Source organism: Bacillus rossius, chromosome 13 (assembly GCF_032445375.1).
Source record: "Bacillus rossius redtenbacheri isolate Brsri chromosome 13, Brsri_v3, whole genome shotgun sequence".
In the NCBI taxonomy this organism is placed as follows: domain Eukaryota; kingdom Metazoa; phylum Arthropoda; class Insecta; order Phasmatodea; family Bacillidae; genus Bacillus; species Bacillus rossius.
Genome location: NC_086340.1, coordinates 7,824,343 through 7,848,558, shown reverse-complemented (window position 1 = coordinate 7,848,558; position 24,216 = coordinate 7,824,343). Strand labels below are relative to the sequence as shown.

General features: G+C 39.8%; 1 protein-coding gene across 4 annotated transcripts; it reads right to left on the bottom strand.

The window, feature by feature from the left end:
• On the bottom strand, positions 1 to 22,722 carry LOC134538188 (prostaglandin reductase 1-like). Of its 4 annotated transcripts, none has more exons than XM_063379252.1 (10): positions 21,948 to 22,722; positions 14,565 to 14,689; positions 10,596 to 10,641; positions 9,630 to 9,686; positions 8,706 to 8,891; positions 7,797 to 7,915; positions 5,519 to 5,673; positions 4,747 to 4,858; positions 2,532 to 2,650; positions 1 to 305 (listed from the first exon to the last, which is right to left on the bottom strand). In XM_063379252.1, exons 2-10 carry the CDS (start codon positions 14,668 to 14,670, stop codon positions 195 to 197), a joined length of 1,011 nt encoding a protein of 336 aa, XP_063235322.1. In that variant the 5' UTR covers positions 14,671 to 14,689; positions 21,948 to 22,722; the 3' UTR covers positions 1 to 194. The 4 variants fall into 4 exon arrangements, with proteins under 4 accessions (XP_063235322.1, XP_063235323.1, XP_063235326.1 ...); XM_063379253.1 differs by having other exon boundaries at positions 22,177 to 22,722; XM_063379256.1 differs by lacking the exon at positions 21,948 to 22,722 and adding an exon at positions 21,195 to 21,563.
• Between the last annotated feature and the right edge of the window lie 1,494 nt (positions 22,723 to 24,216).

Genomic DNA, 24,216 nt, shown 5'->3' with positions numbered 1-24,216 from the left:
TTTTTAGTGTGAAAAAATTTATTAGCTAACACTTACAAAAATGTTAAATATTGACAACAATAATTATATATATAAAAAATAGTGGTCTATAGTATTATTATCATTTACCACACCCAACTTCCCATCTAGCGCGATCGCGACTGAACAGCAGGACTGAGGGCACAGACTGAGTACCGTCGCTGGTCGTGTTCCTCTCACGCTCTCACCACCGCCTTGCCGACGTTCTGCCCTCGCAGCATCTTGATGAGGGCCTTGGGCATGTTCTGGAAACCCTCCGTCACAGTTTCGTGGTACTTCAGCTTGCCCTGCAACAACCAGGACAGCAGTCGGAGCGATCTGCGGCGTCCCCACGCGGTACCAACATAGGAACACCTCCCCCCAAGTAAGCTGAAGTCTCAACTAAAGCCCACCGCACACGGTACAATATTTTCTACTAGTTTGCTTACTAGAATGCTTACTGGTTTCCGTACTGTGTAGGCTACAAGCTATTCCATTTCTTTCCGTCCATGTTTATCACGACATGCGCGCTTAAAAGTGTAAACAACTCCTCATGCTGTTTTCGTTAGTTCTGATTGGCCACTCCTTAATATTGGAAAACACCAAGCAACAAAAATAGGACGCAGTCTATTACGCAAAACCAGTAGCCCAGCTCGTACAGCTACTAGTATCCAGTTTGAATTTGCGTGAAGAAACTAGTAGAAGAGCCAGTACAACTCCTAGCATACAATATTGTAAGGAATATTGTACCGTGTGCATCGCACCAAAATTGCACAAAAATGTTTATTTTGAACACAATCATAGAAAATTTTAAATTTTCTTTTAATGTTTTCTGTACGTCTCCCAGATATTTTTTTCTCAGCACTCTATTTTTGTAAGAAAAGTAGTACTAAGTATCATACTTATGTAAATACGAATCTCGTAAGATATCAGGCAATAAAGATTTTATTAATGGATAAGCTGAGAATGATGACATGTTTACCATGACTCAAGGAAAAGTGTCATAAGAGGCTACCGACCAGAATTTTTTTTTTTTTTTTTACTGCAGTGAAGTTCCATTAACATTTCGCCCTGAATAACTTAACTATATGCTATGTAATAAAGATTATAAATGAAATAAATGGGGAAATGTATGAAAAAGCAGACGCAATCAATTCTCACCTTTCAAATAAAATATTTATTGCAACACCACCACCATCAATGGAAAACAATTCTTATTTTTTTTTCTCCAGTCACATATCTACAACTTTTCGCAACAACATATTACCACAGGTTAACCAACCTTTGGACATTGATAGAACTTGTGCCATGCTGCACACCAAGTTTTAAGATGTGCTTCAGACCCTCTTATATGTGGTACGCTCAGGGCCGTATTTACGCGCAGGCTATCTAGGCTGTAGCCTAAGGGCCCGCACCACAAATGGGGGCCCGTACCACACGACACGAAAAAAAAATTATACTGCGATGTGGATCTTCTTATATTCTTAAAAAATGCATCAACAGAGTGTCCACTTGTTTTGTGTGGATTAATTGCGCCGAACTAAACTCTTCTGCATAAATAATTTTCGATGATTTTCATTGGTTTTGGTGTCACTTAATTCCTTAACCTCTAAATACTGTTTGGTTAAATTGTCTAGTTTAATAATAAATTAATTTTTTACAAAATAGAAAATTGATCAAAACTATGAGTTCTGTAGGTCAATTAAAATAAACTACCCACACAGACCCAGGCTAGAGGCACCCACTGTTTCACTGGAAGGAGATACTCAATATACCCCCCTCCCTTCCCCTTAGAGAGGGCCCGCACCACAGGCTCAGCCTAGGGGCCCACAGGCAGTAAATCCGGCCCTGGGTACGCTCATTAAAACTGCATTGTTCGATAATCCAGTACGAGCATGGTCCCGAACGTCTGATTGGTTAAGGGCCCCGCCTAGTCAGGGGTGTCTCTGTATTAATGAGGCGGGGTGATAAGTGCGACGCTCGCCGGTGCTTCTAGCCCAGTATCGCCTCTGAGTGCAATGCTGTGAACTAGCAGAGTCTTCTTATTGAGCACAGGGCAACTGTGAGATCTGAGTGGTAACCATAACATTACATGGCGGAGAAATTAAGTTAAAGGTATAATCATAATGCGAATCACTCGAGTGCTTTCAAAAATCTATACCACATGTTACATGCCTAAATATTACCTATTCTGAAAACACGCGTTTCAACCATTTTTCACTTTTCTATAAATTACAGTTTAAAAACAAATTCCGAATTTATATCAAGGTACTATTTTCCTGTTAATTTCCGGGGCAATACTGCACAAGCAATGTTAACTGGGGATGCAAAAAACGTTTGGCCAGACAGCTGGTTCCAACATGACGGCTAGGTCATTGGAGAGGTGGTAAAAAAAATCAAGATTCATGAAATGATTTCGAACCCGAGCAGAACTACTCGTCTGCCCTCGGCGTATCCTTAAGTGGTTTTCGGAAATAGTCAGCAACTCTGATATGGAATGGCTCCGTGTCTCGTGAAGCTCTGCTCACGCCCACCTCTACGATCCACTTGAGCAGCTGGTTGATGCCTTCCATCCACCGATCCGACCAGCGCGTCACCAGGAACCCTTCCATCTTCAGCTGCTTGGAGGCGAAGGCTGGCTGCAGGATCGTGGCTGCAACCAAGCGCCAACCTGACACTGCTGCTGGCAGGCACGGCAACATCGCAAACTACACGCACCGTACAGGTGGCCCGGTTGTAATGATATTACAGAAGTGCAAAAGAAACTACGTACTTACTGACCAGAAAAAAAACGAGAAAATATGGTTACAAAAGGGCCTAGCTTGTTGGGTTCGATAGAATGGGCTTTACTGCTTAGGAGAAAAAGTGCTTCAATAAAATTGTACAATGAATAATTATTAAATCAAGTGTGTGACTAGGGCACCACAAGAGGAAGCGAAATACGCCCAACGTGGTTTCCGTAACTCTTGTTTCATAAGTCAGTGCATACCCATATATTAATTTACTCTACAAACCATAATAGTTAATGTACAGTTCCTAATATTTACAGAGACAAAAAATTATGCGTGAAGTATGCTCGTATTAACACCTCATCACTTAAGCTTAGCAAGATGGCAAGGATGGAAACTCTATGGGAGTGTCTGCCTCTTTTTAACATGATTACGTCTTATATATCATGATGACAGATGAAAAGTTAATCATCACAAAAAATAGGGAAGATTTTGAAATGTTATAATTATAAAATACAAACAGCACACACTATAGTTGAGTTGGGTGTACAGATGCACATGTGAGGCTGGCGTTTACGCATACACTAACTGTTGCGTTGAGTAACTGCTGCAACATTCGGGCTCTCAAGTCTTTTTAGAGAGTGTGTAGCAAACACAATATGCGATAAGCAATCATTATGTAATGAAAGTCATTTTGAACTACCGTGTTTTCTCGCTTAATCGTCGCAGATTTTATTCTGAAATCAAGTTTGAAAAGTAGGGGTGCGAACATTGTGCGGAAAAAAAAATTTTGTTAAGTAAAGTTATTCATAAAAAAAAATCCCGTTCATGGAAAGTACGTTTATTTAAAAAAAAGGCGGAGTATACAAGAGCACGCCAAACAATCTATATTAATAATTCCTTAAACAAAAACCTTTCTTCAACTTTAAATAGAAAAACCAAAACTCTAACGCGAACGCGTGAACTAACGTGTCGTAGTGTACACACTTGCCATGAAAGAATGCGGGCTATCAAATGTAGTTAACTCGGCACCTGACAGATAGCGCGCGAGTTGGATCCAATCGACGAGATATCGATATTCGACTACGTGCGCGCGCTCTATACGGGAAGCAACATAACCAAACATGAATGATGCGCTGGCTACATTTTTATAAGCGGTACGCCGCGGTAACGCAGACAATCAAATAAAGGAAATACCGTTTAAAAACGTCTTTAAAAGAACATTTACATGTTTCAGACAACTTTGTATTTCCGTTAATTAAATAAATAAGTGGTAATGACCGAAATTAAATTTTAGATTATACCTACAACGCGGCGCCGCAGACGATCAGATAAAGGAAATAACTTTTAAAAACGTCTTTGTAAGAAAATTTACACGCCAAACAAAGTCGTATTTTTCCGTTAATTTATTAAGTAAGTGGTAATGAACGAATAAATATTAGATTTATACTTTAAAATACATCGTTTTATATGGAAAAGATACCTACACAAAGCGTTCGGCATCTACTAGCGGGACCAAAAACATCATGCGACTTTTACGCGAGAAGTTTTTTTATCCCAATTTTGACAGCCAAAAATATGGTTGCGACGATTACGCGCATGCGACGATTCTGTGATAAAACACGGTATTTAATAACATATGTTTACATTGATAATTAAATATTCTGTAATAATTCTGTGATGGATTTGCAAAAAATTATTAGTGTTAAAATTTGTGATGGTGAGGCATATGATAAATTTACACAGGAAAATGATAAGAGGAAAGAGTAGCTCATAACGATTCCAAAAATACATTGCTCGACCTATGCTGAAAGGAAACACGGTGATATTGAAATCATGCAGTTGAGTGAAACTACTTTCTTTCTTATAAACCTCTCAATTCATAGACGTATTCCCGTTAAAAACAAACAGACAGGTCCTGACACAGCCCACCTAGATTTTTCCATTCATAACGAAAATAGCATGCACATCAACACCGAGCTACGAACACGCAGTCCTGTTAAATCTTGAGCCACGTTACCTTCAGGCATCTTCGAAACATCTGCATTGTACGAGGAAATGGAGCCGCAGACAGAAATCCTTCCAAACTCGTTCATGTGGTTGATTATGATGCTGCTGATTTTTCCTCCAACCTAAGGCAATTACAGAAGCAGAACTAACAAGTGATTTACAGCTCGGAGTGATACGATTTTCATCAAATTATTCAGTGTTGAATTTAATAATGTATCCTAGTTTTGAAATAAAAATTGTCTGGCGCACTGAAGTGTTATTAATTACGCATGGTAACTCTGAAATCGCGAAATAAATATAAGTGTGAAAAATTTTGATTTTAATAAGGTATAAGTGCATAACTTACATGATTGTCCAACTAATCTAATTATACAAAATACAAGATAAATTTTCTCCAAATATTAAGTTTTCTCAACAGATGGCAACATGTATAAGGGAATATATTATGATGGGCTCGGCGGCTGACGAACAAACGAATGACAGGCGGACGGCGACGGGCTATTGTAATTCCGAAGAGCGAGTTTCAAATTTGTGTGTCCCATTTCTTGTACAGCATAGAATCGTGTAAACGACTTGTAGTTTCGACACGAAAAGAATAAATTGCCCAAATTCATTTCAACTCTTATCTGAAATTTACCGGGAACAGTTTCAAGTAAACTAACGGACATTACAAACCTACTACCTGCAACATTCTATGGATAGATGTTTTACAAGTGTTTTCTTTATGTGCAAGAAACAGTCGTCGTCTTAGCCGGGCCGACTGTGACTCGTCGCACACTCACGTTGTCGAAGTAACAGTCAACGCCGTTCGGTGCAGCAGTCTTCAGGACGCCTGCGATGTCTTCAGTCTTGTAGTTGAACGCGTTATCAAAACCCAGTTCGGATGTCAGCCACTTCACCTTCTCGTCGCTTCCCGCGAAGCCTATCACTTTACAACCTGAAAAAAAAAAAAAAAACCCAGCTATAAAAATACATGGGATACGTTAAAAATGTGATAGTCCACACACACCAATCCCTCACTTAGCACAAATTAATTAGCGTGATGTCATATTTTATTTTCCAAGTCTTGAATAGCACATCTGTAAATTTCAGTTAGCACGAAATCACCACAAACAAAACAAACAGTAGGGCACGACGCCACAAAACCTGTTTCAACTCGGTAAACAACGGATGTACCGTGACATATGCAAACAATGCGGTCCGAGAATTTTTAAAAATTATATTTTAGTTTTATTTAGTGTCACAATGTTACTCGACATTTATTTAAATACACTTGAAATATATTTTGACATATATTAGTACTGTGAATTGATTTTAACATGCATAGAGTCGTGATTAAAACAACTGTCAGCAAGTACACTTACCTGATTGGAAAACTAAATATTCTGATTAACATACACTCTTGTGGAAAATACTTATTTGATTGGCATTCTGTGTTCGGGTGTTACTTGGAGGGGAGGGTGTATTTGATGTTTGTCAACAGTTCAGTTTCGACATAAAGTACCGAACTTAGGGGTCGTCCATTAATCACGTGATGTTTTTTTAGCAAATTATTAACCCCCACTCCCCCCTAGCGATTTGTGGTGAGGTTTTAGACTAAACCAGCCCCCCCCCCCCCCCCCCCCCCCCCCCAATAAATAACGTGTATTTATTTTGGTACAAAATATTTTTAAAAATTTCAGAATATTATCTTTAAATATACAGTAGAGTCTCGCTAATCCGGACTTGTCCGGACCGGACCCTGTCCGGATCACCGAAAGTCCGGATTAACCGTAATCAACTTTAAAATGTATCAAAAACAAGTGTTATAGGCTAAAGAAAAAATCTTTATGCTTAAAAATCAACTGTGTTTTATTATAAAGTACTTAAAAAACTAAGTACATATATGTAACTTATAAATAACACAATACATTAAATTTAAAATTAATTTGCATTTAATTTTTCGTTGAGTTTGAGCGCGAACGCTTGTAATGTTATGCCCGACAGCGGAACGCCTTGTTCACGTTGTTGGCAAAACCAAATGTACAAAGCCTCGTCTAAAGTTTCATTTTTTTTAACGTGCTTCTTTTACCCAGACTGTCCTTACTCACCATTTTGGCACAAAAATCTTTAATTTCTTTCCGATTTTTTTTCCCAATTAGAAACAGTTTGTTTTTCCGGTCCTAAATCTTGCGCGATTCTAGTTAATGATTCACCCGCATCAATACGAAATAAGACTTGGTGTTTTTGCTCCATTGTTACAGTCACTTTCTTACGTTTAGTAGCCATTACGTTGCTCTTAATAAGTGCACTCAATACACCACTCGCACTGAATAAAAATAACTGTCACGGGCACCTATCACCAGCACGAGTAACCATCGACTGAAGGGAACAAAATAAAACAACTCGCAGATATAGAGTGAGTCACTTCTTGGAAAACAGACGATGAGCAGAAAACTAGTGGTAAGACTCCAGGCAACTGAGGGCAAGAGGACTTTCTCTTAGAAATGTATTTTCTTATTTTCTTTTGTCACAACATTCTTTTTCATCATTTTTTTTTTTTTAGATTTGTCCGGATTAACCGGACGTCCGGACTAGCGGGGTCCGGATTAACGAGACTCTACTGTAGGTATAATCTAATTTAATTCTGCACAATTAAGCACAGTGATAAACATGTACAGACACACATTATGGTTGTAGGTTTATTCTCACTGGCATAAAAATAATAAAAGAAAGGCTTATATGTGATTTACGCATGTATTCGGCGCCAAAATCACAGTCTTACTGGCGACTGGCAAGCCGAGCCGGGTGGTTCGTGTTGCGGCGGGCGGGGATATTGTTGCCTGGCTACGGCGAGTCAAGGTCACGTGTCACATTTCGGTTTAGTAGAAAACGTGCGAAAAAATAAATACACGTGATATCTCTCTACACCCCCCTCCCCCCTTGTGATATTTCGTGATTTCCCCCCCCCCCCCCTTTCGAGCCTCACGTGATTAATGGACGATCCCTTACTGGCGGGCTGTAACAAGAGCAGTGTTGTGAGAGTACACAGCGTCACAGGCGCCAGCGGGCGACAGTTACCTTTGATCTTGGCGATCTGGCCGACCACGCTGCCCACAGCCCCCGCCGCGCCGGTCACCACCACCACCTCCCCCGCCCGCGGCCGGCAGATCTCCAGAAAGCCGAAGTACGCCGTGTTCCTGGGGGCAGACAGGGGTTGTGAGGGAACCCTCGCCTGCCACCACACACAGTCCAACCGATCAAACACTGGCCGAGCATGCTGTCATGAGTGATTCGCTCCACGTACTGAAAAAAACTCTTATAACTTTGTAAGTAGTGACAAGATTTCATGGTTTTATGTTCAGGCCAGGAATCGAATGTAGATTGCCTTGTTGGGAGGCGAGTGATCTCGCCACTCGAACTGCATGAGCCCCCAAAGCCGCACAAACGTAAGTGTATTTGAGTTACCTGATTTTTTTTCCGGTCTCCACCAAACCCCTGCAAGTTGCAGTCAGTGGGGACCAGGCCTGGAGACTGCAGCATGCCGATCACCCTGGCATGTTGCTGAACCCCGGTGTGCCGCTCACCCTGGCCCAGGTGTGACACTCACCCTGGCCCTAGTGTGACACTAACCCTGGCATGCCACTCACTCTGGCCCTGATGTGTCACTCACCATGGCATGCAACTCACCCTGGCCCTGGTGTCACTCACCCTGGCATGCTGCTCACCATGGCTCTGGTGTGACTCACACTGGTGTGCCGCTCACCCTTTGATCCGGGTGTGCCACTCATCCTGGCATGCCGCACACCCTGGCCCTGGCATGCAACTCACCCCGGTGTGCCGCTCACCCTGTCATGCCATTCACACTGGCGTGCCGCTCACCCTGTTGTATCACTCACACTGTCCCTGGCATGCCACTCACCCCAGTGTGCCACTCACCTTGGCATGCCACTCACACTGGCGTGCTGCTCACCCTGGTGTGCTGCTCACCCTGGCATGCCTAGGATCCCCAGCGCGAGGGACTCTGGGTGGCCTTGGAAGTCCGGAATGATGTACGGTTTGGGCAAGCCCGTAAAGTCCTGCTTCTCCACATCAACGATGGACTTATCCAGCCAGCCCCAGTGCCCCACCACCAGCTTCCCCACGGGGTAGGCCTTGCTCCGACTGTCCACGATTCTGAGGAAATACATAAAAACTGAGCCAACGACACTACCAGAGCTGGCATCACAGTAAGTGGAGCAATGACACCTGGTGTGATTACATACTTAAATATCAGTTAAATATATCTTGACTAGTCTATGCCTTTTTGGCACTGATATTACACTATCTCTGTTGGCATAACAACTATTTTCTTATCTGTACATGTCCGAAAACACCATGTGTAGTACAAACTGCTAAATTATGGAACATTGCTTGGCTGCTTGAAAAGTTCACTACTTTAAGTTGATTTAGAAATTTAAATCATGAACAACACATTTTAGGAACTTTAATACCAATAAATAGAGCATATTCATGACTTTCACTCCTTTTCTTCAGTTCGTGACTTTTACAAAACAACCAGCAGATACCCAAAACATAGCGAAACTGTGCATACAAGCCAGATGAACAACTAATAACTAATAATTAATGACTAAGAGAAGACTAGAACACACGGCACTATAAATAATTGCAGAAAGTTGTAATTAAATAATAGTGTTATAAGTGGCTTTGACTTACAGCTTGGTTTATTTATTTATCTCAATTTGTTTCATTAAACACCTCAGTTCAACATTTACATTTGCGTATAAAAATAATATTTTGACAGTGGCAAAAAAAATTGAAATTTGACTTGACAGCATAAAACCTAGCACCCATTATGACCATATTACAACAAAAACATTTTTTACGGTAAACAAATATTATCTGATGCCATACCTTGCAACCTGAGACCCGAACATAGTTGTTCCAACAGGACGTTTTACTGTATATGCCCTGGAAAAAAAAAGATGTTCATACTGTCAGTGAAGAATCACTGAAGAAACCACATACAAAAATAAATCACACAACTATTTGCATCTTGATGCTGACATGATGCATCACGGGGGGAAAATTAGTGCAGATAATGTTTAATGTTTTTAATAGGTGCTCATAAAAAATGGTGTACAAAACAAAACCAATGCAGTATCATTCAGCACCTCACCAGCTAATCATGTATCAATAATATATTCGTTAGTTCAATAAGAATATTTAGCTGCCAAAGTCTGTGTGTTCAAAAGGCTACATCTAAGCTTGAACAGTGTATGAATAAAATCTTTTCATTACAAGGGGTATGCAGCAGAAATCATCACAAATAATTAGTTGTCTGTAAAGTCGGTTTACGGACAATAGTTTAACATGACGTCATAACAAAACATTGATGAAATTATTGCATACTTTTATGAATAAAACTGAATCATTTTTATTGAATTATCACTATGTTGTATGGATACAAAGGAGTGAAATGAAATCTACAATTTAATTGATAAATTTACTTATTTGCACTCATTAATTCAAATATGTTTATTACTTTAACGAAGAGATTATTTTAACTATAACTTTTATACATGTTTGCTATTTAACTTCTTCCAATCTGTGTTATTCTGTTAAGGATAGGACGGTGATAGGAAAAGTAGGAAACGAATGGGAGAGTTAAAGTCAAATGTATGGTTGTTCCAATCGAGTGGAAGAGAGATAGATGCGGCGCAAGCGTACAATGAGCGTAATGGGACACAGCGTAACGGAAAAAAGAGGATAACGGAAAAAAGTGCGTAACGGGACACTTTTTCGTTCGTGCAGCCGGCGTTCATCTATTTATCTGACGTCACGTCAAAAACAAACAAAAGAAAAGCCTGTGTTGCTCACCTCATGTAGGGGTCGACGCTCAGCCAGACTGCTTCGACCAGTATCTCTGCAACCATTAACAACACAGGCTTGTAACAGACCCCACTGCTTAAATCAAACAGCAGACGTGCGCCCAGTACAACAGAGCGACATAGCGCAATGGTAATTATTTAAGTTACACGGCAGAGGCCCCGGCTATCCCGATCTCAGCGTTCCCTCGTTTCCCAAAACACTCGGCAGGAACTTCATTCTACACAACGGTTTTATTATTGATTATGTTAAAAGGTTGTTCAATGATTATAAGAATTCACTATCAAACACAATAATAGGGATGCTAGTATCTATAACCTTGTTAAACTTATATTTCAGTATGTAGAACAATATTTGTATAAAATGATGTCAGTTTAAAACATGAAAGTTCATTGTCACAACGGATAAGATTTTTGGTTTGGAAACATAGAAGCTTGGGAAAACTATACAAGTTCAGATAACCTCGATTCTACAATACTAGTTTTATTTGATAGTTGACCTCAATTTTCATGAATAGTTGGTGAAATATACTTCGACACTGTACTGGTGTCTTGGGATAACTCGTTTACAATTACATGTATACTGAGATGATAATCAGTAAAGGTAACCATTGCAGGAAACACGTACACTCGTACGCGGTGTAAATGAAAATGTGTGCGTGATGATAGTTCACTCGAGCATGCAGACTACAACGACATGGACCAGCATGGGGGTGTATCCCGGGGGCCAGCCACCCTCTGGGGTTACGAAGCCCCTCAGATTAGTTCTGCTTGCACTTGCAAGATCATAACTGTGACCCTGCAATAATAAACTTAATGCACAACCCCCCCCCCCCCCCCCCCAACCCCTTTTTCTCGCAAATGGGAATTCAACAGATTTTGGCCCCTACTGTACAGATAAACTCGCAACGCTGAGCTCTTCTGTTTGCATTTACTCCGTGCAACCAATAGAAGCAGAAATCAACACGTGGTGGTAGCCATTTTTGTTTAAGTTTTACAAATGTAAAATTTTGTTTCATAAACAAGAATTTTTTTTTGTCATTACTTTTTGGTTTATTTTTATTATAAGTGTAATTCCATCTTGGAGCTCACATTACATAATCAAACAATTTTTTTGTAATCATGAAATTCAATCTCATCGGCTGCCATTTGTTACGTTTCCGTGCACTGAGGAAGCAGATGTCATTGCTGTCCAAGGCAGTGCCAGGTGTGCTCCAAACACATCTAGCAATAAGTTCATCCCAGTTGGTTTGAAACTGGGGTATAGCTCCTACGTATATGATATCATTTAGTAGCTAAGAGAGACTCAAAAAAAAATACTTGAAAATATCTTAAACAATCCTCTGCTTGAGAAAGGAAAATTTCCTATACATAGAGAAATCAGGATGCCACAATTATTTATTGTTTCCAAATTCAACATGCTTCAAACACATCTGACAGTTGGAATAAGAGTACATAGTTGGAAAAATAAATTCCACCCTGAAAGAGATAGGTTAATTTTAGTTTAATAGTTAATAGCTAATATGGAAACCTTTTGCTTCGGAACAAATGTATTTTTTTAAGAGGTTTTACATTTTTTTTACTACTGTTAAGTGCCCACTTCATTAAGTTGTTGAACTAAATGAACAACTATTAAATGACAAGTTATAGGTACACCATTAGCTTTACTTCAGATGGCGTGGGTTATCCAAACTAATATATCAGTAAAACGCCTATCTAAAGATCTGATTAACTTCAGTGCTTATGTTTTTGTTGATCCTAATTGCAGATTGTTACACACAAAACAAATCATCTTCAATCCATCTCTACACTGAAGTAGTGATGCGACGAGTCGAGTAGACTCGGTGGAAGACTCGATTCTTTATAGTACTCGAGTGACTCGGATAGCGATGGCAGCGGACTCGATTCTGCAAGTACTCGATCCAAGAGTACACGCGGAGTAGTTGCCTAGCTACTGCGCACCCAGACTGGCGCATTATCTGGGACTGCAGGATACAGGTACTCGACGATCCGAGTACTTGATTATGAGTAACGACGAAGGTTTCACCCGGTCAGCAGCAACTGCGCACTCATCCTCATTGAGACACTATCTATAATTTCCAAACAAAGTGTATATATTATTAACATAATAAAAGCAGTATCACAGATAAATATATATACATATATAATTATATATGTTATATATAAATTATTATACTTAGAATACAACCAAGCAATTTTTGTGACAGTGTAAAACATGAAATTAGATTAATGGAAAAAAATATAATTATCCGATATTTTACTGTCGTGTAAAAAGGATTAGTGAACTGTCAAACGAATTTTCGCACATGCAATTGTTTCCGTTTTCCGTACTTTTCAGTACGTCTGCCAACAATAGTCCTAGTACAAAAATAACTATATTTGTATTTACGACAATCTAATTATGTAAGCCGGCTGTGATAAAATTTTAGTAACTGAATTAGTTGACAAAACTACAATACCATGTAGGCCCCTATATAAACTCATTGATGTAATTTTATGTTTAGAAAATTATTATTATTATTATTAACATTGGCTGGATTTTTAAATGTTTAATAATTATTTGGCACTAATGCAATTCGACGACTTTGTCGAACATTTGATTTTCCTAAAGTATTCTGCCTACAATTAAAATATTAAAAAATTGTAATTTCAAACCTCTTTCATCCCACGAATCTCGAAACGACTCGACTGAGAATGAAGCAATGAACAGAGTAAAAACAAAACAAACAAAAAAAAACAACAAAAAACAAGCTAATTCAGCAGACAGCTATCACTTAAAATTTTTTAATGAAATTAGTTTTTTGTGCTTTTTATAACATGTATATAACGATAACTGAAGTTTTGGTGTAATTTTATGAATTGAAGTATTATTATATTATTGTAATACAGGTAATACAATTTCGTACTTCCTAATTTCAAAATGTTGGCAGACATAATTTAAACTATCCGCACGCCTACAAACAACACATTTCCTTATTAACATGGACATTTATCTACGTTTGTCACGAGAAAGAATGAAAACAAAAACAAACTATGTAAGTGTGAACTGTTTCGCGCTGTATCCTGCGTGTAATACAGTTCATGGATTTCCTAAATAACTAGCGAGCGAACGAGATATGTCTGCTTGTTGTTCTGCACTGTGCAGTTAGTAAATGACACATCGAAGATCGAAATAAAAAAGAACTTTTAAATTACGCAGGTCTGGGTGTTCGTGACCGAGAGAGATAAAGAGAGATAGATAGCGAGACAAAGAAAATGATGGAGAGCAAGCACAGCCTGCAGGACGTACGTAACCGAACCGGCTGACAATGTTTCATCGGTGGTGGGGGTTGTGTGTTCGAGCCAGAAACATTTTACGTCCTCGAGGATAATTTTCTACGTTCCATCTCATTTACATTTCATATTCTAATTTTTATAATTTAAAATATTAGCCAAATGGAAAGTTTTCGGAACTGGAACGGTCTGGAACTATTCAAAAAAATCGGAACTCTCGCCATCGCTTCTTATTCTATAAAATTATCCCTATTTTGATGGTTTAGTACTCGAGTACATTGACTCGGCGTAATACTCGATTCTTTCATTGAAGTACTCGAGTGAACTCGATTCTTTAAAACATCGACTCGTCGCATCACTACACTGAAGGTCACTTTTTAGAAACACTAGGAAAGAAACAGAGTTAGAATGAGATAGCCACCGTTGACAGACAGTGATTTGGAATAGTGGGAACTCTGATGTTTTTATTTTGAATCAATGTTTTACTGACTATACTGCTACAGTCTTCAACTACTACTGACCTTACATATTGTAGGCAAATTTTTGTATGTATGTTTGTGAGCTTGGTAATAGTTCTTTGAACATGCATAAACTACATATGTATTCCAAACACCTACACTACCAGATTTTTGCAAGCTGTTGAAATTTTACGGGCAGTTTGACTCACCGCCATCTTTAAGAGGTCGTAATTCTTCTTCAGCCAACCTGAAATCATCCTCCTTCGGCTCACCGACAAAGTGTTTGGCGAAAATGAAACGTCTAGCTTTCACCATGGCTGATCATACACACTTACTGTGAAAAAAAAAAAAATTCCCTTGTATTAGTATTAAAAAAAAAAACAGATAAATATACAGAAGGAACAGAATGTAATACACAATTTTCTGAAACTCTGATAAGTTCTGCCATGCGACCCGCCTACAGTAGCAATGTCTTAAATTGTGTCTGACGAACACAGATCGCTGATTGGCCCACGTGGCCATCTGATGCCATGCGTGGTGTGGGCGATAGTCCGAATACATTGGTCAACTTGAATTTTATGTCCCAATCTGAATCCTTTCGTAGCACAGAAGAACACTTGTGATATTTGTTGTTCCGGTTCCTGTTCTAAAAGGTAAACTGAAAATAACGAACAATGTAATAGGAACAGGAAGCCAAGAAGACCAAGACGGAATATTGATTACTGCTGTCCGTTTGCGACTGGCACTTTTTAAAGGCTGAACACATCAATTTTTTTGGCACAGTAATTAAAATTATTTTATTAGCATTTACTTTGCCTTAATGAATAACTAAATATTACTGAACTTTACTACTACAAGTTATATTACTATTAAAATCTACGCAGCAAATTCATTTAAAATGCATGAAAATAATAAACAAAAACAATCTTAAAACATCTACTTCACCCCTTTATATTGTTACGAATGCAGACAGGACTACAATGTGTGCCAGGTTTGGGGCTGGCTGGCAGCCCTGCATGACCACTGGCATCATGTGTCCATCCACTGACCACGCGCGCCTGGCCGGATTACAAGGGTCGTCGCTCCCACCCTCTCCCCCTCCGCTCCCCATGCATCGTCCTTCCTCGGCTCTGTTATGTATCGCTGAGCGGCCTTGGGGAATTCCGCGGGCCGCCGCGCGGAGTGGCGCTAATGGGAGCTGCCTTTCTCGATGTTTCGGGCGTCGGGTCGGCCCGGGATGACGCGACCCGTCACAGCTGCTCTTGTCGGTTCGAGAAGGGCGCCGCAAGTATATAAGCAGCGACGCCAAGTTGCGCGACTAGTTCCAAGCGAGTTACGAGAGTTCGGAGAGATCCGCGAGTGAAGGGGAAGTGCGACATCGGCGAAGAGGGTGAGAGACCCCCTCGAGAGTGGCGCGACGCGGAGCGACGGGAGCGAGAGAGTGCGACTGAGTGGCGCGAGACTGTGTGTGTGGACAGGCGCGAGGTGAGGGGCGAACCACTGTTGAGCCCAGCTCCAGCGAGGGGTGCGAACTGCGGAACTTGACAGACATTGAGTGACTTGCGAATAAACCTTTTTTAAGTGCCAGTGATAGGTGATCGAACATTTTTAAGAACAATTATTTATTAGTAATGTAAATATTAGTAATTAATAAAACTGTAATAAAACGTAATTGGGTAATCCCCTTGCGAACCCAGTTCTCCCCGCATAGCTTGTAACAATATTTTACCGTGCTCCAGTGATTACTTTAGAATCAGCGGATTCGGACATCGGATATCGCAAATGTGGACAGGTCAGTTTTCCGTGCGCCAATGTGACATCATTCACATTCGGATAAGGACACAAAAACCGCCCACAGGTCCGGACTGTTTTAGGCGGGTCTTAAGGCTATTCCTGCTATGCATTGCTACACCACCTGAAAACACTGTCTTGAAACTTCCATGTAGCAACTGTCGAAATCGACATCCAAATCTTAGATAATAAGCTAAAACACGGCGTAGTTTAAGATAACACTTGCTGGGCCCGCCTAATCAGGGGTGTATTTGTGTTAGTGAGGTGATAAGCTGATAAGGCAATAAAGGGGTAAAGGGGCGTGGCTGTGTCATAGTCACGGCCGTGTGTTGTACGTGAATACGTGTCCGTAACATGTAATATTTTCTGTTCAAAATATAAAATACGCTATTTTGTGTAAGTTATAATCATGTTTGAACACTAATAAGTCGCGTATTGGACGACATATTTTTTTAATTTTTAATTTTAACACCATATATATTCACTGTAACTATTTTACACTAATGTTTTATATATGCAATCGATAGATTTTGACGAGAACTGACGAATGAAACTCAAACGAACTTCGCAGCTTCTCAGAGTCAAAAGTTACACTAAATAGAAATCTCGAAACACAGAAAAATGACCTCAAAATGGCGGCGCTTCCCCCCTCCACCGCGCGCGATGCGTCGCAGTCCTCACTTAGCGTAACGAATTCTTTAATCCTTTAGCTATCCAGTGGTGTAATTAAATTTTGGATGGAGATGATAGATATGTAGCTGCAACACCAAACTGTATCCCCCGTTTTTGTTATCATTCGTTTTTTGGATTGCCTCCCACTATGGAAGCAATTTTAAAGACGTATTCACGTAAAATTAAGGTTTAAAAAACTAAACATGGAAACAAATACTCATCCGCCCTCATTCGTTAACAGACACCACTCGGATATCTTCAGCAGTTTTCAAATTGCGTGGTTTTTTACTGAATCTCTGCACACCGTACGTGTGCCCAGGTGGTGTCTCAACGAGTTATACTGTGCACAAATATGATAAAGAACAATTGAAACCATTTAGTCTAGATTTAAAATTAAAAAAAAAAATCTATAAATATTTGAACTCAGTACGTGTTCACAAAAATCATACATTATTTTCTACATTTCTACTGCCACCAACAGTTTATGTTTGCAGAAGATGAAGGCGACTATTGCTGTTACTCCCTACCAAGAAAAAACATGTTTGTCCGTTATTATAAAAAAAACCATGCTGAAACAAAGCACTAATATTCTTCTGCTAAACTAAAAAAAAAAAAAAAAGTTTTACCAGTGCCGCAGTTAAAATCAGGTTTCTGCACAACAACCAGACCCAGTCCTCTAAAAGCTCCCAACACCGACTCAAGCTGAAATGTAGGTAACGTATACATGCGATCAGAACTGGGCAAAGAGAGGCTTCAACCATGGCCCCCCAAGGGTGGGGCTGTGTGGACCCCTGGGTCTAGGGCCCGGGACCAGTCCCGTTTATTTTTAAATGTTTAACTATTATAATTTTTTACAAACTAGAAAAAAAAACACATTGAATATTTTATAAATAAATCTTAGTTTGGACTTATAAAATAGCTACCATTATTATACACGGTATTTTCAGGTTAAATAACATTCTAAAAAGAGTGCAGGTAAGAAACAACCATGCAATTACAATGTAGCACGTGATTGTAAAATCTCTCTCCCCCCCCCCCCCCCCCCCACAAACGAGATCCAGTGTCCAGGGATCGTAATCGAATGTGGCGGCCATGGCTTCAACACATTCCCGACTGACAGTCTGAGCTGCAACAAGAACTCACACTCAGCAACGTCGACCAGGTCCGCAGGGAGAGCAGCAATAAACAGCCTGACACTCACGTCAAACCGACCGTATTTGAAGCTGCGCGGGGCAGCAGAGAGAGAGAGAGAGAGAGAGAGAGATGACACAGCAAGTATAGATGCTCCATGACACAGCAGTTTCTGCGGCCGGCCTCACACGGCCTCGTGACGCGTCCAAAGTCGCGGAGTGTCATTAGGAGACAATATCTTGATTACGGACAGCGCGCAAGATAGCTGAGTAGTCATGACAAGCACAAGCACAGATGACAAGCACAAATTTTTTTTTTTGATACAGAAGTGCCGCATCATTTTTGTCCACTCTATGGATGGAAATAAACTCATATCCCAAGCTTTAAAATTTGACGTCGGTGGTCGTCTCTCGGGGCGTGCGCATCTCTCTCGCGGGCTGTTGGCTGGGAGTTCCCTGCGCCCTATTGGGTAACCGAAGGCTGGCAGTTCGCGGGGGATTTGTGGCCGCGGCGGATACGGGAGCCCAGCTCGAGAGTTGCAATCTCGCTGGGGTGGCTGTGAATAACCAATAGCAGTCCGCGGACCACTGGCCGGCCTGTGGAGTCGTTATCACGGCTATCGGGGTGAAAGGTAGCCTGAATGCAGCTCGGCGCGTGGCAGGAAGCAGCTTCGTCGGCGAAGGCACCGCAGGGGAGCTCGATGTGCCCTGGATGCGAAGTGTAGACGAATTGCGGGCTGGAACTTGCGGAGCTGTGAACTGCTGCGCGCGCAACGGAATTGAAATGCATCGGAACTCTGAAGGAAGACATCATGAACCTTCAGCTGGGGCTGCTGTAGCTGTGGCAGCAGTAGCCTCGAGCGGCGCGACCTTCAACCGTCTCGGGGATTTTGGGTGGCGAGGTTGGTTCCCTCCCCCCACCCTGGCTTGAAAAGTACTGCTGTTGACCTGAAGAAGGAAGATGAATATGGCGCAACGTCAGGCTGCCTTTCGCTCCGTGCGCCCGCAGTTCGAGCCGGTTTACTGGCTCGTCTGCCCACTTCTGTTTTAACTGTGGCTGCCTGGGCAGCTGTGGCTGGGCTGACGAGTGAAGTCGCCCGCCCCTGGGGGCGCTTGCGCCCCTGGTTAATAACCCAGGAGTTCCCAAACTTTAAATGCGGGCCGCAAGGCCCAAGCACCCAACTCCAGCATGGTTGATTTTTCAGCCCTTCCAACTCTTCTTACCTGGACCCTTCTTCCCTCTTGTCCAGTAGTTACCTGCTTGCTTAATGCATGATAATTGATCCCCGCATGACCCGGCCCAGGGTTTTCCCTGTGTCTATGCAGGTTTTACCTGGGTCACACTTAGCTAGCTTTTAAGCTACGCGACCAATGGGGCGTCAGTCATGGCGCCAATTGCAGCCATGGCTGGCCAGTAAACCCCAACACGCACACAATTGCACGCGCCCTTGTCCTGCATGGTTCAAAACCCGCATGGTAGAGTGTATAGGCTTCGGCCTGAGACACACTTAGGTCCTCCCCTAACCTGGACCCTCCCCTACACACTTAGAATTAACTTATCCTAGGAAAAAAAACAAATTGCTTTAAAATTTATGACCTATATATATAAATATATATATATATATGATCAGAGTTATTTTAAGTTTCTGTAAAAATATGCAACATGAAAAATCTACATTAGTTACATGTAATTTTACAAAAAAAAAGTACACAATTACATCAACCAGGGTTGGCTGATTGAAACCACAATGGTTTAAACCATCACATTTTTATCATTTTTTTGATGTGAAAATGTATTATAAATTGATGAACGCCGGCTGCACGCACGAAAAATTGTCACGTTCCGCCTGAGCCGAGCGTGCAAGAACCGGCCAACTACTGTGCAAGAAAATCTTCTATAATATAACAGGTTAAGCCGGGCTTTTTAACTAATTGTTCGTGATTATATTTGAACAAATTATTTAAATTAAATTTGCAAAAACTGTAAATAATATTTGAAAATTAAAAAGTATGCAATTTTTCATCAATGTTTCCTTATGACGTTATCACGTAAAATTATCGTCTGTAAACCGACTTTACAGATAACCCCCCCCCCCCCCCCCTTTTTTTTTAAATAATGTATTTTTAAATAGAATATCTTAATAACAAAAAAAGTTTGCTCATTAATACTTCTTGTGATTTACAGGAACAAAAAATTATATTCTGCTCAAGATCTTATCATTTAAATTATCTGAATAAGTTGTAAATTATACCCAGCTAAATATTCCTCCTAAATTAAAAATATAAAATATTTTATTCCTATTATTTGGAAACCCCCGACTATATTGCTAATCTCCATTCTGTAAGAAACACCCATTCTATGGAGAATCCTCCTCATGTGGGGAAATACCCTTTCTGTGGTTAAGTCCCAGTCAGATGTGCAGATTTACTGGACTTCAGTTCTTCGATGTTACAACTGTTCTGGTTCAACACGAGTGGCAGAAAGCGGGATGTTGTATGGCTTTCATTGAACATGCTGAGAAACAAAATAACCAACATAATAAAAAAAACTGGTTTCAACCTAAAAAAAACCCTAGTTAAAAAAAACAGTTTAGTTTAAAGAAACCTGTTTTTTTTAACCCTGACATAAATGCAACAACTCACTAGACATATTTTAGAATCATTAGATAACTGTGTGGAGATATTTTACATCTTCTAGGATTTGTCAAAAGCTGTTAATTCTGTTAATCAAGAAAACCTATAAAAAAATTAGAAGTTTATTGCGTACATTACAAGGAATAGCATTTTGAGCCTACGTTTTTCATTCTTAGCAAAATAAGATTACAAAGAGTAAATTTATAGGAAAAAGGAAGGGAAACTACAACAATGAGTGTAGAGTGATTGAAACTTTTCTGCTCCAAAGAAGTATAATTAAACGACTGCTATTTTCATTGTAAATAGTTGAACTCTCTATCCAGAAAACAAATAGAAAGATGATATGCCCTTGGTAGATGACATTATCTCAACAGAAAACCTTAACCCCAAACGCCTTAAATTGCACGGGAAAAAATGTTTAAATACAACAAATGAAAACTGAATTCAAACAAAACAAACTTTATACACCTTAAAAGGAACATATTGTGCATAACTGTACTACCCTAACAGATACATGCAATTCTGAAAAAAATAGGCAAGTAAATTTTTAGATGTTTAAACCAGTACAAAAAACTAGAAACATTTCATTTGAATTACCGCTAATAAACTTACTAGTGCTTGCTTTGGATAATGTGAAATTTTGAAGTTTAGTGTCTGACTATTTGCATCATCTATAATGCAAACTTCTCTCTCTTGCATTATTACATAAAGCACTGGCAACATGCCCAGATCAAATAGAAATTTCAAGATTCAGAAAAGATACATTTATTTAATTTCATTTTTAAAGCATCAGATCTCTGGCAGAAACTTATGAAAAGTCCTTAAGATACTACCATTTTATTGTGAAAAATTTATTAACAACTAAAACTTAGTAAAAATAGACTTCAGCTTCATAAATTTTCTAACTGCAATTACTGCTATCTCTGTCCCTACAATAAAGTTTCACAGCACATTAAGTCTTGAATCACAAATACAATTTCAAAAAATAAATAGCAAAAATAGCCCAAAATAGCTTTTTTTTTAATCTCACAAAAAATAAAACAGTAGGTACATTAACAAATAGAAATAAGGATCTTAACACATAATTTGTTGCTTGTTTTGTATGTTATAATTACTTATATCCTGACTTAATCTTTTGGATGTAGTTAATTAAAATTTTATCATCTTTGATTTCAATATTAGGGGAGAGGGGGGCACATTTCAACAATTTTTATTGTATATTTTTTTTTAAATTAAACATTTTATTTTTTATCTTGATAATTAACATCATTAGTTTTAATAGTATGTTGAGCATCTTGTTAATTTTTAATAGCAGATTCTAATCTCAACTATGAGGTTATATTTTATATTTTATGAACCGCTTACCTTTGTTGAATTGTACCCCTACCATGGGGCACATTTCAACAGGTGGTGGGGTACCTTTCAACAAATAAATAATATTTGTTTTTACTTTCAAATCAATAAAACATTTATTGGAATAAGTCAAATAAGCTAATATATGTATAACAATATACAAATGCAACAAAAAAATATATAAATAAATAGATATGGTTAAATCATCTTATTCACTTAAAGAATAACATTTATGGTTTACATTATTTTCTTGTTAACTGAAGGTAAGTTTACAGCAAATGCCATAGAAGAAATGGCTCGAGATGTTCCTCCACACATGGTTGGCTGCGGGAGTTTCATCATAATGTCACTTCTGTCAACAATGTAATATCATCTTTTTCGGGGAAATAAAATTTCTACGAGTCTTCATTCCTTTGCACTTTGTAATTGTTTTCTTCTTGGTCTTCTACTTGCCCTACAAATAGGACTTTGTACTTCTTTCCTGCAAAAGAAACTAGCACAAAATCATTTATTTGAATTACTGTATCATTATTTTCCAAATATACATTTTCTTCAAACTCTGATGTGGAAATCAAAATTTGATCTATAGGTATATCTTTACAATCAGACTCGTCTTGCAAAAGAATTTCCCTACGTTCACTATCACAAGATTCGTCATTGAAACATTTTCTTGCAGGACTGTGTTTTCTAGTTTTGATTTTTTTTCTCTAATTACTTTTTCTTCATGCCTAATTTTGACTTCTTTTATAACCTTTTCATTGTTTCCTCTTCAACTCTGTTTTTTTTTTCCATTAAGTATTGATTACTTCTTTTTCTTTCTTCCTCCAATTTTTCTTCTTGGTTCTGCTTTTGGAAAAGGCCAAACATCTTCAGGTGTCAGGATTCCTTCAGGTCTACTTGTGTATCTTTCACAGTGTTTTGATTTTTCTGATGTGAAGTTTGAAACAGCAGAATCGTCTTAAGACGAGACACTTGCCAAATACATGTTGCTTTAAAAGCTGCTGTGATGTTTTAGGAGTAAATTAAGCAATATATGCTGTGTTCGTCAAAGCAGCTAGGTTATGAATGGTTACCGTTTTGCCAGGATTTGTTAACCGCCAATCATTTTCTGCAATTTTCAGTTTTGATTTAAATGGTCAATTTAGTTGAGGGCTGATCGCGCATTGCCGATGATTTCGAGATGTTAACTATGGGCGCCACCACGTGGAAGGGCACGTGGACCCGGCGGAGTCTCTCACTCAGGGCGTGACGTAGCCCAAGTGGGGACGAGTTACCAGCCCTTTCTATCCTAGCTACCCAGACCTGGCCCGCTCTAGGCGTCGGGCACGCCACACTCCTAGACTCACTCACCACGTGATTAAATAAGTACTCACTTTATATTTATTCTCCAGATTTAATTTCACTAACACGTCTCTCTACACGCCCGTTACACGTTACACATTACACGGTTAAAAAGCCTGAGGCACGAATCGGTTTAGGTGAGGGCATGGTCCACACACGTGGCCATACTGCAAAGTATACTTATTACACGGTGATGAAAAACTCGACTGAGACAATTAATTAATTAAACAGCCCGCTGACCGAGAGCTGCCCCGAGGATGACGAACGAAAGCGATTTAAAAAGAATTAACGATACAGAAATTACTTGGTCAGTGATGAACAAAGGTTGAGGTCCCCGGGGTGCTGGCGCGTCTGCTCTCGGTCAGTGATGAAGATGGACTGGGCTGAGCTCATCGCTCGCAGGTGGCAACATGGCGCCCTTCGCGCCAACACAATTACCGTTACTGTATTCTACGACTCCGTGCCCCGGCGAAAGTTGAGTAAATTACAGATAAACATTAAAAATATATAAAAATTACTGACAATGGAAAGTTTGTTACTATTTACTTATTTAATGATAATTCATATAAAAGCATTCCTATCCTCGTCCAAGTCCGTGCCTGTTCGGGTCCGCCCGGGCAACGTCTATAGTTATTTAAGGTAACTTATTTAAATTAAAGAAACACAAGTAAACTACACAGCACTGGGGCGAAGATGGATGAAAACAACAAAAAGGCTTACAATTAATATTAACATAGCAATTTTAGGGATCGCCGCACTGCTTCTAAGCGCCCTCTTGTGGTAGTTCGTGGCGCGCAATTCAAACACACGACTACGTACATGGCGGTACAAATGCCGGGGAAGGGGAGAGGAATGTTGAGGAAACGGAGACTGACTAGGCTCATGGGGCGTAGCCCCGGCTGACGTCAATTGCCCCCCCCCTCGAATAGCCGGTCATGTC

What these genes read in the sequence shown, in the direction of transcription:
- LOC134538188 (XM_063379252.1), bottom strand. Translation starts at nt 14,670, where the DNA reads ATGGTGAAAGCTAGACGTTTCATTTTCGCCAAACACTTTGTCGGTGAG. An exon ending in AGCGTCGACCCCTACATGAG is followed by an intron (nt 9,687 to 10,595) that starts GTGAGCAACACA and finishes TTTTTTTTCCAG; the next exon opens with GGCATATACAGTAAAACGTC. An exon ending in TTCGGGTCTCAGGTTGCAAG is followed by an intron (nt 8,892 to 9,629) that starts GTATGGCATCAG and finishes GTATTTCCTCAG; the next exon opens with AATCGTGGACAGTCGGAGCA.